This window comes from Amphiprion ocellaris, chromosome 19 (genome assembly GCF_022539595.1).
Source record: "Amphiprion ocellaris isolate individual 3 ecotype Okinawa chromosome 19, ASM2253959v1, whole genome shotgun sequence".
NCBI lineage: Eukaryota > Metazoa > Chordata > Actinopteri > Pomacentridae > Amphiprion > Amphiprion ocellaris.
In genome coordinates this window covers 23,980,337-23,992,504 of record NC_072784.1, presented here as the reverse complement: position 1 = coordinate 23,992,504, position 12,168 = coordinate 23,980,337, and the positions used below count along the sequence as shown (strand labels likewise).

Here is a 12,168-nt window from a genome sequence, read left to right as displayed (position 1 = left end):
CTGTTTTTGAGAAATGTGTGCAGTCAGTTGGTGGCTGTGTGCAGTGAATGAAATTTTGTGTCTTATCAATTGAGAAAAACTGTAAGCAGCTAGATCCTGAATCTGGCTGCTTATCGTAGGCTAGCGACAACTTCCAACTAGACTTTTAACGCTACACAAATAGATTCCGCTTCTTTTTCAGCTGTCTAGCCCACATCTTTACTGTTGAGGTTCTCTATTACCACTCTAAACATTTTGGGTCTCACAGGCTGTTGGAACAGCTGTTTGGACAAAAAAACACTACCTACTATTGTCACTCATTATTTTTATTTTATAGTCAAGTGTAGTTTTAGTGTATGGTTTGATGGCATTAACAAGGCTAGGCTTCTTCACATGACACTAAAAATATGAGACTATCATAGATCATCCCTTATACTTTCAATCATTGCTATTCCACAGTGACAAAGTAAAAAAACAAGTTCAAATACAGCTGACATTGCCAGCCTATCACCATGGTAACTGTGCAGGCACAAAGGGAAAGAGGTTTCTGTCTATGAATATGTATAAAACAACAAACCAGGAAGTGAACAACACACATTACTAAACTTGTTCCAAATCGCTTCAATTGCACCATATTGTGTCAGAGTCACTTGGTAGATGGTGAACACTGAAATATTTAAACTGAATGGCATTTGACTTAGATGGATCTTAAAGCTAGTGAGGTCAAAAAGCCTGTTCTGGATGTAATTTTTCTCTCTTTGAAGAAGCTCCACCAGTTAGTGGAAGCTAACTGCAGAAATTGCACATTTATCATATAAAAGAGACGAAACAAACACATCATTTTAAACAAATTGGACATTATGAGTAAGAACATCAGGAACACAGGAACTGTGATCAAGAGCAACATGAAATGTAGAAATTGAGTTTCTGGGGGCTGTTAGGCCCTGCTGTTCACAGTATGTTTTCCTGGTTTACTTGTTTTATGTTTGTCTACATCAAAGTTTCATCTATTGTACACAGTCTAGAGTATATTGGTCATTATTTTAACACATAAACCAATCAGATTTTAATGTAGGCAGAGCAGACAAGACTCTGTCAAGTTGGTTGCGTCTTTACATTAGTTATCACAATCTCGTGACTAATCTCAACATAGTACCATGGAGCTTAGCAGGCTGCCACAATGTTATTAACAGGAGAATAATGCTTACATATTTGAAACAAAAAACAAAAGAAGACACAGCTTTCTTTAAGGAGACCCATTTCAATGACGAGGGGTCCATTAATTGAAACAGAGACTGGGTGAGTCCTGTTTATTACTTTTTCTAGTAGGCAAAGAGGGGTGATCATATTGATTAAGAAGAGGATAGATTTTGAAGCATTTAAACATTATGCTCATCAAGAACTTACATGGGTAGTATGGGATGCTGTTTTGTAGTATGGCAGATTATCTGTTGCAAACAGATATGACCCAACCTGAATTTTTCAATTAAGTCTGAAGCTTAATAAGACATGTAAAAAGAAAAAAAAATCAAAAATGATAACAGCCTTGTTGAAGGACACATCAGTCAAGATAGGGACCTATTCTTCCATAAATCCTCCTGGCCTAGACAAATAAAGGACATGTCTTGCATTTCAATAGATGTGATGGCAGTGGAATTGAGATTAGTAGATTTATGGAGTATATTGTATCCTCAGGAAAGCAATATACTAAAGGAGAATTCTAATATGTGTCACATATTGACAAATGTTGATCTGGTACTAGGGCTGCCACAAACGACGCGTCGACGAATCGCCTGAGCACGATACGTCATCAAAAGCGGAAGTGAGCGCGCAATGCAACAGAAATCACCGTCCGAGTGGAGCGCGGAACACGCATGGACATCCGCGCTGTATCGAGCATTTATAGTATATGCACGATGCGGCGCGGATGTCCGCGCTGTATCGTAAACGCGGATGTCCACGCTGTATTGTGCGTATATAATATATGCATATACTATATATGCACGATACAGCTCGGATGTCCATGCGTGTTCCGCGCTCCACTGATGGTGATTTCTGTTGCATTGCGCGCTCACTTCCGCTTTTGATGACGTATCGTGCTCAGGCGATTAGTCGACGCGTCGTTTGTGGCAGCCCTATCTGGTACCCAGCTTTCTACTCTGAGACTCTTGATACATCTAGACCCTGTGCTGCTCCTGAGTTAGTCTGCATTCTTAGTTTTTACATTACTGCGCTGTCCATAACACTGCTGATAGCAGCAAATTTTTCATTGACTTTTATTATAATTGCCTATAGATAATTGACAGAAAAGAGGACCTGTGACACATCACTCAGTCAGCAGTCTCTGAGAAGCAAGGTCATAAATATTGATAAGCACCCCCTGCTTGAATGCAGTCAAACATTTACACTGATTACATAATCCTGTTCTGTTTTTACAGTTTTATCACCATGACCATTAAAAGTGTGGCAAAGATGTAGCAGGGTTAGGCACAGGCATTTATATTTGCCACTTTTCACTCTTCTGATGGAGCAGAATATAATAATAATGTGCTTTTTGATGCAAACATCAATGGCCGAGAGACATTTGCATGGCCCACTTCAGCTTCACTCATGCTCCACTTCTTTGCTGATTGAGCAGACACACATGAGCCAGCCCATGTGCCAAAATCAGAAGGGCTTCAGAGACATCAGTGGAGGTTCAAAGCAGGGGCAGCATACAGGCACAGTACAAGGAGGAGGTGCCAAATACAGTGGGATGTGAGGGCTGTGCTAATAGGGCTTAAGACTCAAATGTTTTTAGCGAACAAATGAATCCTTTACTATCCAGTGGGTGTAGCATATTTGGTACTAAACCCAAATCCTGTTTTGAACAGACTAGTGGAGGCAAAGCACTGATGGATCATCTTGTGTATAGAGGACCACCCAGTAGATTTTAAAGACTCAAGCTTTTCTCTCTCGACAGTCAAGACACTAAAATGAAACAAGTGATATAAAAGCAACACAGGTAACAGTTAAGCAGTAAAAACATAATAATGTTAAAATTTGGCACACATCACACTTCTAAGTTGGAAGTGTGATGTGGATAATTACATATGTTATGTATGTCAGCTACAACATTGAAATCAGTGCCACACTGCAAAAACTGCTCAGGAACAGGTGAAGGAACTGAGCAAAGGCTCAAAGCTCGACCTGGTCTCTAACCTCCCCACATCTCAATCCAACCGAGCATCAATGAGACACACTGGGACAAGTCAAGCACATGGAGACCCCACTCCACAACCCACAGGATCCAAACATCCACTGCCAATGTGCCAAGACTGGACACCACAGGACATCTCCAGAAGTCTTGTATTTACGTAAACCGCTTAACACTGGAGGCTGCTTCCAAATTTGAGGAATAAAGTAAGCATGTTTTTGCCAGTAATGGCAAGGAAGGTCAGTAATAAAAATACATAAGGTGTCTACAAATCTGAAAGACATTGTTACAAACTTGCAAAAGCCTGTAACCAAATGAAAAACGATGAAATTCTTACTTGCTGATTTCAGTTATCCAGCGAGTTCAGGGACATCCACAAGCCCTCAACTGAGCTACAAACGAAATAAGCACATGACTTAATCAAAAATTCTCATGTCATTTCCTTTCTATTTAATGATGACCATCACGACCATGCTGAACCTGAGTTATATCTGCAGTGGTTGTTAAACCACCTTTGAACTTCTCCTATTACAATGAAGACTGATTTGCATTCACGAAAAAGGCTAGTGCTACAACCTAACATACGCAATAAAGCGAATATATGAATTCAACTGATGAACATTGATCAACTTATTTAAATGCATGCTGTCTGATGTGTTTGTTACGATTCTGGTCCTTCTCTGAAAAATCCGGTTCCGACTGGATCTGGCTGGCTCACCCACAAGAGGTAATGGTGAGCAGGCTATAGACTGGTTAGTATTCTAGCCAGCCTATTTTAATAGAATATACTGAGCCAAGTGTGTTATCAAACGCTTTTCTGTCGTGAACGCTGCCAAGCGCAGTGTGTCTCGATGCTGCTGGTTCTGCAGTATAACACGATCACTGACGGACGACTGTCAATGCAACACAACAGTCATCCAAGCTGCTCATACTGCAGGGCCGGTTGTATAGGAGCCGTGTGTCAGTGAGAAAGGTTTGGAGAACACTTACCAATGATCCAGTGGCAGCAGGAGGATGTGCACGTAACAATTCCGCAAGCAGTGTCTCACAGTCAGATGGAGTCTGGTCTGAAAACCAGGTCTGCTCTGACCAGGGGGAGGGGCTTATTCTCCATCTCCCTTCCTCTCTCCTGACAAAGAATACAAGATGAAAAACTTTCCTGAAAAACTGTTTTGAAGAGTTAACTGTTAGGTTTGTGAACATTTGCGGTTTGTAACGTGTATAAGTGGAGATAAGTGGTTAGAATGAGATGGCTACCTGTACCACGAAGCAAATCCATCTTAGTCTGACTTGGGTTTGTTTGTTTGTTTGTTTGTTTGTTTGTTTTTACTTAGCATAACACTGGTCGACCCTGATAACACGCATCCCATCTTATAAATATAGTCTACGCCAATCTGGTCAAGCATCTGAACTGTCAACTGAGAGTTCAGCTGACAAACAGACTAACATAAATTCCTCTCAAACACTAAATACAAGAAATTTGGAAATATTTTTATAAGGGTACACAAACTTTTCGTTTTACTGTTAATATGAAAAAAGCAGAAGTGTATTAGAAGTTTAAAAGAATATGCCATACACACTTATTTTTCACTTCCACAGTAACAAATGTGATGTTTCACCATTGGCTGTTCAGATGACCAATAACACAATAACCACCCTAAAGGTGTTGCATGTTTTTGTTAAGTGATTGTCTATCTTGCAAACATCTCTTAAAACACATTTGAGGGGCTTTTGGTTCTTAATTAATGGCCCTCCTCCGGCCTTCATCAGGATTTACATTCAGACAAGCTCTTTATCCAAGACAAACATAGGTAATCATACCATGAGAAAGCTTCATTCAAGGAGAAGGACCAAAAACACCCAAAAATCCCACTACAAACAACCCTGTTTATTGTTTCCACCAGATTGCGTCAGGGGTTTTTGTCAGTTTGGTTTTTCATGTTTAGTCAGTGGAGCATTTTTTTTCCACTTTTTGCTGGATAATACAACACTGCAGGCCAGTGGAATAAAAGTATCTAGCTAAAATGATTAGAAGGGGTTGGTAGAAATTTCAGTGTGGTGTGTATGTGTGTGTTAAGAAAATATGTTTAGAACTGCAGAAATTTTAATTGAATGCAGATCACAAATTCCACCCTCCTGTCTCTTACCCTCTCTCTCTCTCTCTCCCAACCATCGACTTCCACACATTTACAAACATTTACCCTCGCACTCAAGGTTACAGACTCAAAGCAACACAACAGGTTTTCGAGCTTTAAACATGTGGATGTATGTGTGTCATCTTACACTTTGAAGACATGTCTGTACATATGACTGTGTAGGAATTTGTATGGTAGGGTGGTGTGGGGCAACTTTTGGGCTCACATGCACGTGTATGTTGAGCTGTTGACATAATCAGGATGAATATTTTTGAGATTATGGAAGGATATATGCTTCAGGCTAGATTTTTTCTGTGGAAGAGTAAGATCGGAGAGAAAAAAGTACAGGGTTCACTGCGTCATGGTGATAGCTCAATATGTATCGGCCTCAGTTCTATCAATCAACTGTGCAGAAACATTATACACCCTTTTATTTCCACTTTGGCACAGGCACTCATTTAAATCCAGTGGGACTGATTTAGGTGGATCTATAGTAGAAAGTAAATATATATGACATTGAATAGTTGAGTTGTCTTAAGCTTAGAATAAGCCATTCATCATCTGCATAGGGAGTGGGTTGGGTGTTGTGCCAAAACGTTTCTACAGTAACCGAGAATGCATAAACTGGCTCTAGAGAGGATCTGTCACATTTTACAGATTTTCTCAGTTGCTTTGGTACATTTCTCAGATCAGAATTGAAATTCTCAAAACTACTTGTTCAATCTTCACATCATTGTGTCACTTGTGCACATCAAAAAAGCAGTTTCTCATTACTTTGAACAAGTTGCAAATGCTTTGGTATATCCATGCAAATGATTATGTATACACGTGGACAAAATTATAGGTACCCCTCAGTTAATGAAAGAAAAACCCACAATAGTCACAGAAATAATTTGAATCTGACAAAAGTAATAATAAATAAAAATTCTATGAAAATTAACCAATGAAAATCAGACATTGCTTTTGAACCGTGGTTCAACAGAATTATTTTAAAAAATAAACTCATGAAACAGGCCTGGACAAAAATGATGGTACCCCTAGAAAGGACTGAAAATTATGTGACCAGAGGGACATGTTCAATCAAGGTGTGTCCTCTAATTAGCATCACAGGTGTATACAAACTTGTAATCAGTCAGTTGGCCTATTTATAGGGTTACAAGTAGTCACTGTGCTGTTTGGTGACATGGTGTGTACCACACTAAACACGGACCAAAGGAAGCCAAGGAGAGAGTTGTCTCAGGAGATTAGAAAGAAAATTATAGACAAGCATGTTAAAGGTAAAGGCTATAAGACCATCTCCAAGCATCTTGATGTTCCTGTGACTACAGTTGCACATTAGGGTGATGACTTTTTGACTTTTTTTTCTCAAAAATTATTTCCTGTAGCACTAATGAATGAACTTTTGCCTATTAATGATTAAAATGACATTTATTCTGTTGAAATATAGAAAAAGGTCACGCACAAACCACTTTGAAAAAATCACTATTACTATCAATGGGACTAAATTCGTTAAGCCCAAAGAAGCATTCACAAACAGTACCAAATGCACCAACCATAGAAAAGTAAATGATTCAATACCTTAAAAGATAATCTAAGTGTTGGTAGTTGTTTTGAAGTTGATAAATTCTGGCCAAAAAGCTGATAATTAAAATTTTTAAAATCATTTTGTGCGTGAGGTTTTTTTTATCGAATCACCTTAAAAGTAAGATTTTATCTAATCTTTAATAAAAGTTCATCAAATTATGATACAGGGATATGAGGTTGTAAAAAAGTCATCACCCTATTGCACATATTATTCAGTAATTTAAGATCCATGGGACTGTAGCTAACCTCCCTGCACGTGGCCGCAGGAGGAAAATTGATGACAAATCGAAGAGATGGATAATAGGAATGGTAATAAAAGAGCCCAGAACAACCTCTAAAGACATTAAAGGTGAACTCCAATGTCAAGGTACATCAGTGTCAGATTGCACCATCCGTGGTTGTTTGAGCCAAAGTGGACTTCATGGGAGACGACCAAGGAGGACAACATTGTTGAAAACAAATCATAAAAAAGCCAGAATGGAATTTGCCAAATTGCATGTTGACAAGCCACAAAGCTTCTGGGAGAATGTCCTATGGACAGACGAGATGAAACTGGAACTTTTTGGCAAGGCACATCAGCTCTATGTTCAGACGCAAAAATGCAGCATATAAAGAAAAGAACACTGTTCCTACTGTGAAACATGGAGGAGGTTCTGTTATGTTCTGGGGCTGCTTTGCTGCTTTGCTGCCAAGCTTTCTGACACTGCCCAGTGTCAGAAAGCTTGGTTTCAGTCGCAGGTTATGGGTCTTACAACAGGATAATGACCCAAAACACACAGCTAAAAACACCCAAGAATGGCTAAGAGGAAAACACTGGACTATTCTGAAGTAGCCTTCTATGAGCCCTGATCTAAATCCTATTGAACATTTGTGGAAGGAGCTGAAACATGCCGTCTAGAGAAGGCACCCTTCAAACCTGAGACAACTGGAGCAGTCTGCTCATGAGGTGTGGACCAGAATACCTGCTGAGAGGTGCAGAAATCTCATTGACAGTTACAGAAATTGTTTGATTACAGTGATTGCCTCAAAAGATTGTGCAACAAAATATTAAGTTAAGGGTACCATCATTTTTGTCCAGGCCAGTTTCATGAGTTTATTTTTTAAAATAATTCTGTTGAACCACGGCTTATAAGCAATGTCTGATTTTCATTGATTAATTTTCATAGAATTTTTATTTGTTATTACTTTTGTCAGATTCAAATTATTTCTGTGACCATTGTGATTTTTTCTTTCATTAACTGAGAGGTACCAACAATTTTGTCCATGTGTGTACAATTCTCTCCTGTGTCCTACATTATCAATTGCTTATGTCATGTTGATCAAACTGTATTGTAGTGGGTCTCTGTTGAATAGTTTTACCCCCACAACATTTAGGAATTAGTTCATTGCATAAGTCTTTAGGTGCAAAATGGTTGAACAAGTTATCATAATATGTCAACAATGTTTCTATACATTTCCATTAGACTTTTTTTCCGAAATCTGTCCTGAATTGGTAAATTGTTCCTAAGTGAATCTTGATTTTCTCTAACGAAGGGAAATGTGTGAAGGGTTAGGGTTTTCTGAAAATGCTCAAAGACCGAAGAGAAGATATTTGTGATGTGGATGAGAATTTGTGGCCCAACAGAGAGGAACATCAGGAGGTAGGAAGACTGCACTGTAATTCCTACAGCACTGCATGTACAGTTTTCCCTAAGGAGATTGTCCTATGCTCACATTTCTACTTATGTTTTTTTTGTTCTTCTTTGTGCTATGCAGCGCTGTTTTCCATTCTGGATAGCAATGACGTGGTCTGTCCACAAACTACAATACAAAAAGCGTAAATGTGAATCTTGTCCAGTCTCTTGCAATCAATCTCCCACATGCACGAAGGTGTAATTTACAATATACAATAATTGTCATCAAAATGTTAGCCATAGTTTACATCAGAACATCCCTCCAGAGTACACTGTTATGACAATATGACTAAGCAATTTGACTGTCCTATCAAAACACACAATGATACAAGCACTTGTCATTCTGATAGCACTGACATGTTCCTTGACAAAGATATTTACTTTTGAGAGATGGGCTAAGGATTTTGAGCAAGAGACTGGCTTTTGCATGGTGTTTTGCTATTTGTACGAATTGTTTTGAGAAATGCACTCACTGTTTTGCAAATGTCGAGGATGATTTGAGAAATGTACCAAAGTGACTGAGAAAAACTGTAACACTGATGTGACAGCCACCATAGGTTTTCCTATGCACTTGGATAAAGAGGCATGAGGGATTGGTATTCCGTTGTTCTCAATCTACAACTTCACCACTAGATATGCACTGGTACTGTGATGGTACAAACAAAAAATATCAAATTTGGGATTTCTTACATGAAGTTTAAGGAGAACATTATGGGCCACACTCTCCTGCCAAAAATGAATTATCTCCTGACATTTTCTCAGTGTTTGAGTTGGCACATTCCTTCAGTGGAGTTGCCATAAGGGTTCTGCTCTTTACTAACCTCAGATGTCTGGTGATAAATGAATTCTGACTTAACGTCTTATAATGCAGTATAACTGGATGCTGTCTCTGTGGGTTCTGACTTGTTTGCCTGAAACTTATCACCCTCATGACTATTGAGGCCTTGTTTAGGTCTGTGAAGCTGTAGTAACAAGTCATTTTTGCTCTGTAGTGGCACTCTTCTGCTGCTGGCACAGTGTGTGTATGAGTTTTCATGCACCACCAGTCAGCCAAACACTTCATGAATTCTAACCCTTTCATTCTCTCACCTGTTCTCCTGAGGATTTACAGATTATCTGAATAAACTGATGAAGCTTGTGTTTCTTGACCCAACATACTCTCAACAGTGTCTGACCATCAGAGGAGGAAATTATCGCTGAGTGGATGTTTCAGTGAAGTGACAGCCTGAAGACAACCGTTTCTAGAGCATCAGCAAAGTCTCGAGTATCCCCAGTAAAAAGCTTCAGGATGACCAGTCAGACCTTCTATCTCAAGATCTTCATAATCACAACTTAGATATCCAAGAAATTTAAGATACAAAATGTCATTTTGTGTAATTAGTTTAAATATTTAATGTGACGGTTTTCTTGCTAGATTTATTCAAATATACGTTTTACTCATTCAGCACTTTGTTCAGCCAGAAAAACAATTAATAAACATCAACATTTAATGCTTTAGGTAGCATGCATCTATAATTATAAACACGCCAATTCATAATTACAAACACGCCAATCCATAATTATAAACATGCCAATGAACATGGTATAACATAAAATTTTATTCAGTCTTGTAATAAATGAGACTTAATGTACAAACATGTACTGTACAGACATTCAGGTCTAGTTACTGTAAGTTAAAAAAGTCAGAGAACTTCCATCAACTCAAAATGGCTTCAACTACCAGTAATCTGTTAAGAATACATAAATCAGGCTTCAAAGCAAATTATACTACATTCACAAAATGAACCAATGGGTCACTTCTGGCTTCTAAGTTTCATCAATTTCATTTTTTAAACTAAAGCTGTTGGATCAACTGCTTGCTAAGTCCTGCGACAGTACTGAAGAGTGTTCAGCTGTTCTACCAAGTTAAGATGAAAGTAGTTCATCTTAACTTGGTCAGGCTTGCTCAGAAGAAAGTGGAGTTGTAGTCACCTTCCAAAGCTCCTGCAGAAATGAATAGCGGTTATTAAAAAAATGTTCTCACATGTCTTGAGGAAAATTCTCCATTCAAACTATGTAGGAATGGGCAGTCACAGGGCCATCAGTTGCCTTTGAAAAAATTCAGACCTCTTTCATATTTTATTCTGTTGTATATTAAATTTTGAATGAATAATATACAGATTAGTATTACTAGTCAGAGCCACAGTAGTGTCACCCTAAAATGACACCACTGACACTGCGATATTTAGACAATCTAGCTCTGAAAAACAGATCAGCAAGAGCTGCAAAGTTGTCACAGGTTATTTCTTTTTCACTGAGGTTATTGGCACAATTGTGGGTTCCCTGCTTTACTCTCTCCACCCACTAGAGGTCCTCAGTGTACCTCTGCGTCATCCCACCAAGATTCTTTGCCGTTGCTTGCCGTCAAATTCGAAATCACTTTCCTTGTGTTCACGCTTGTTTAATTTCCTATCTCCTTGTTTTCACTGCCAGTTTTGTGTGCCACTGTTGTCCCTCTATCAGTCGCCACCAATCAGTCCATCATGTGTACAGGCGCATCTCAAATAATTATATTATATTATATATATAATTAGATTAGATTATATTGTGAAAAAAGTTTTATGTCAAGAAGAAGATGAAAAACACCTGACTCAAAAGTGCAGACGAGCTGAAGATGGCTTTCAAAGCAACTTGGGTTTCAATAACACCTCAGTAGCGACACAGGCTGATTGCCTCCATGATGCATTACATTAATACAGTAATTTGTGGTAAAGAAGCCAAAAGCAAGTATTGAATGGTAAAGTTACTTTTCATAAGTTGAATATTTCTGTATCTGTATTCTGTAAATCCCTTAGTGAATAAGCTTGGGAAATATTCTAATAATGATGCTGGATTTCTGATTTATATGAGCTATAAGCTATAATCCTCAAAATTAAAACAAACGAGGACCTGAAATATTTTAAGTGCGATGAATATATCTTTTTGAATTAAATTACAAAAAAAAAAACACATCATGATGTCATTTTTTTAAAATGTGCTTGTATTTATTCCAGAGTAAGAGTCACAAATAGTTCAGAGTATATGTAGAAATGCTTTCGACGCTGATTACTTCACCCGTTATGGTAACTATTTTGCTGTAAATTTGCACAAATTTCTGGCAAAAAAATCGTAGAGTATAAAAGTGTACTGACAGATTCCTAATGGATCTTTTAATCCTACTCAGAATACTGAGAAACCATGCTTGATTGAAGATGAAAATATAGGAAAAAAATTAAATTTTTGTTTTTTGAGCAAGACGATCATTAGTATATTCCTTTAACAAAGGCAAAATAATTGCGTTATTTCGTGAATAACTGCAATAAATGTGATAAACAGAGTGTGTGCACCTTCCAAAAGATTTTTGGTACAATAATCAGGCCATAACAGTATCTTACTGGTAAATCTATTGTGATATATTTCCTTAAATTCTTCCCAAAGTGATTTAACATAATACAGCAATACTGCACAGCTTAATTATTAATAGTATTTTTGTTCTACGGAGCATCACCGTAAAGACAGTAGGGTCCATCACTGGCTGCAATGTTGCTATCACATTACCATAAAATAAGTTACACAATGTTAT

The 12,168-nt window shown here is 38.1% G+C and overlaps 2 protein-coding genes across 3 annotated transcripts in view; both read right to left on the bottom strand.

Annotated features, from left to right (window-relative positions):
- Positions 1 to 4,302, bottom strand: part of abat (4-aminobutyrate aminotransferase) — a 44,993-nt gene extending 40,691 nt beyond the window's left edge. The window contains exons 1-2 of one of the 2 annotated variants that reach the window (XM_023286696.3): positions 4,166 to 4,248; positions 3,513 to 3,567 (exon numbers count right to left, since the gene is read on the bottom strand). The gene's annotated coding sequence lies outside the window, so the exon portion shown is untranslated. Of the gene's footprint in view, positions 1 to 3,512; positions 3,568 to 4,165 lie in introns of both variants that reach the window. The other variant, XM_023286695.3, reaches the window with a different exon arrangement.
- Positions 4,303 to 10,145: 5,843 nt separating this feature from the next.
- mettl22 (methyltransferase 22, Kin17 lysine) overlaps positions 10,146 to 12,168 on the bottom strand; it is a 28,832-nt gene continuing 26,809 nt past the window's right edge. Inside the window, exon 12 of the mRNA XM_055005422.1 lies at positions 10,146 to 10,550. Within this exon, the coding sequence (XP_054861397.1) occupies positions 10,503 to 10,550 (48 nt within the window). The 3' untranslated portion in view covers positions 10,146 to 10,502. The remainder of the gene's footprint in view (positions 10,551 to 12,168) is intronic.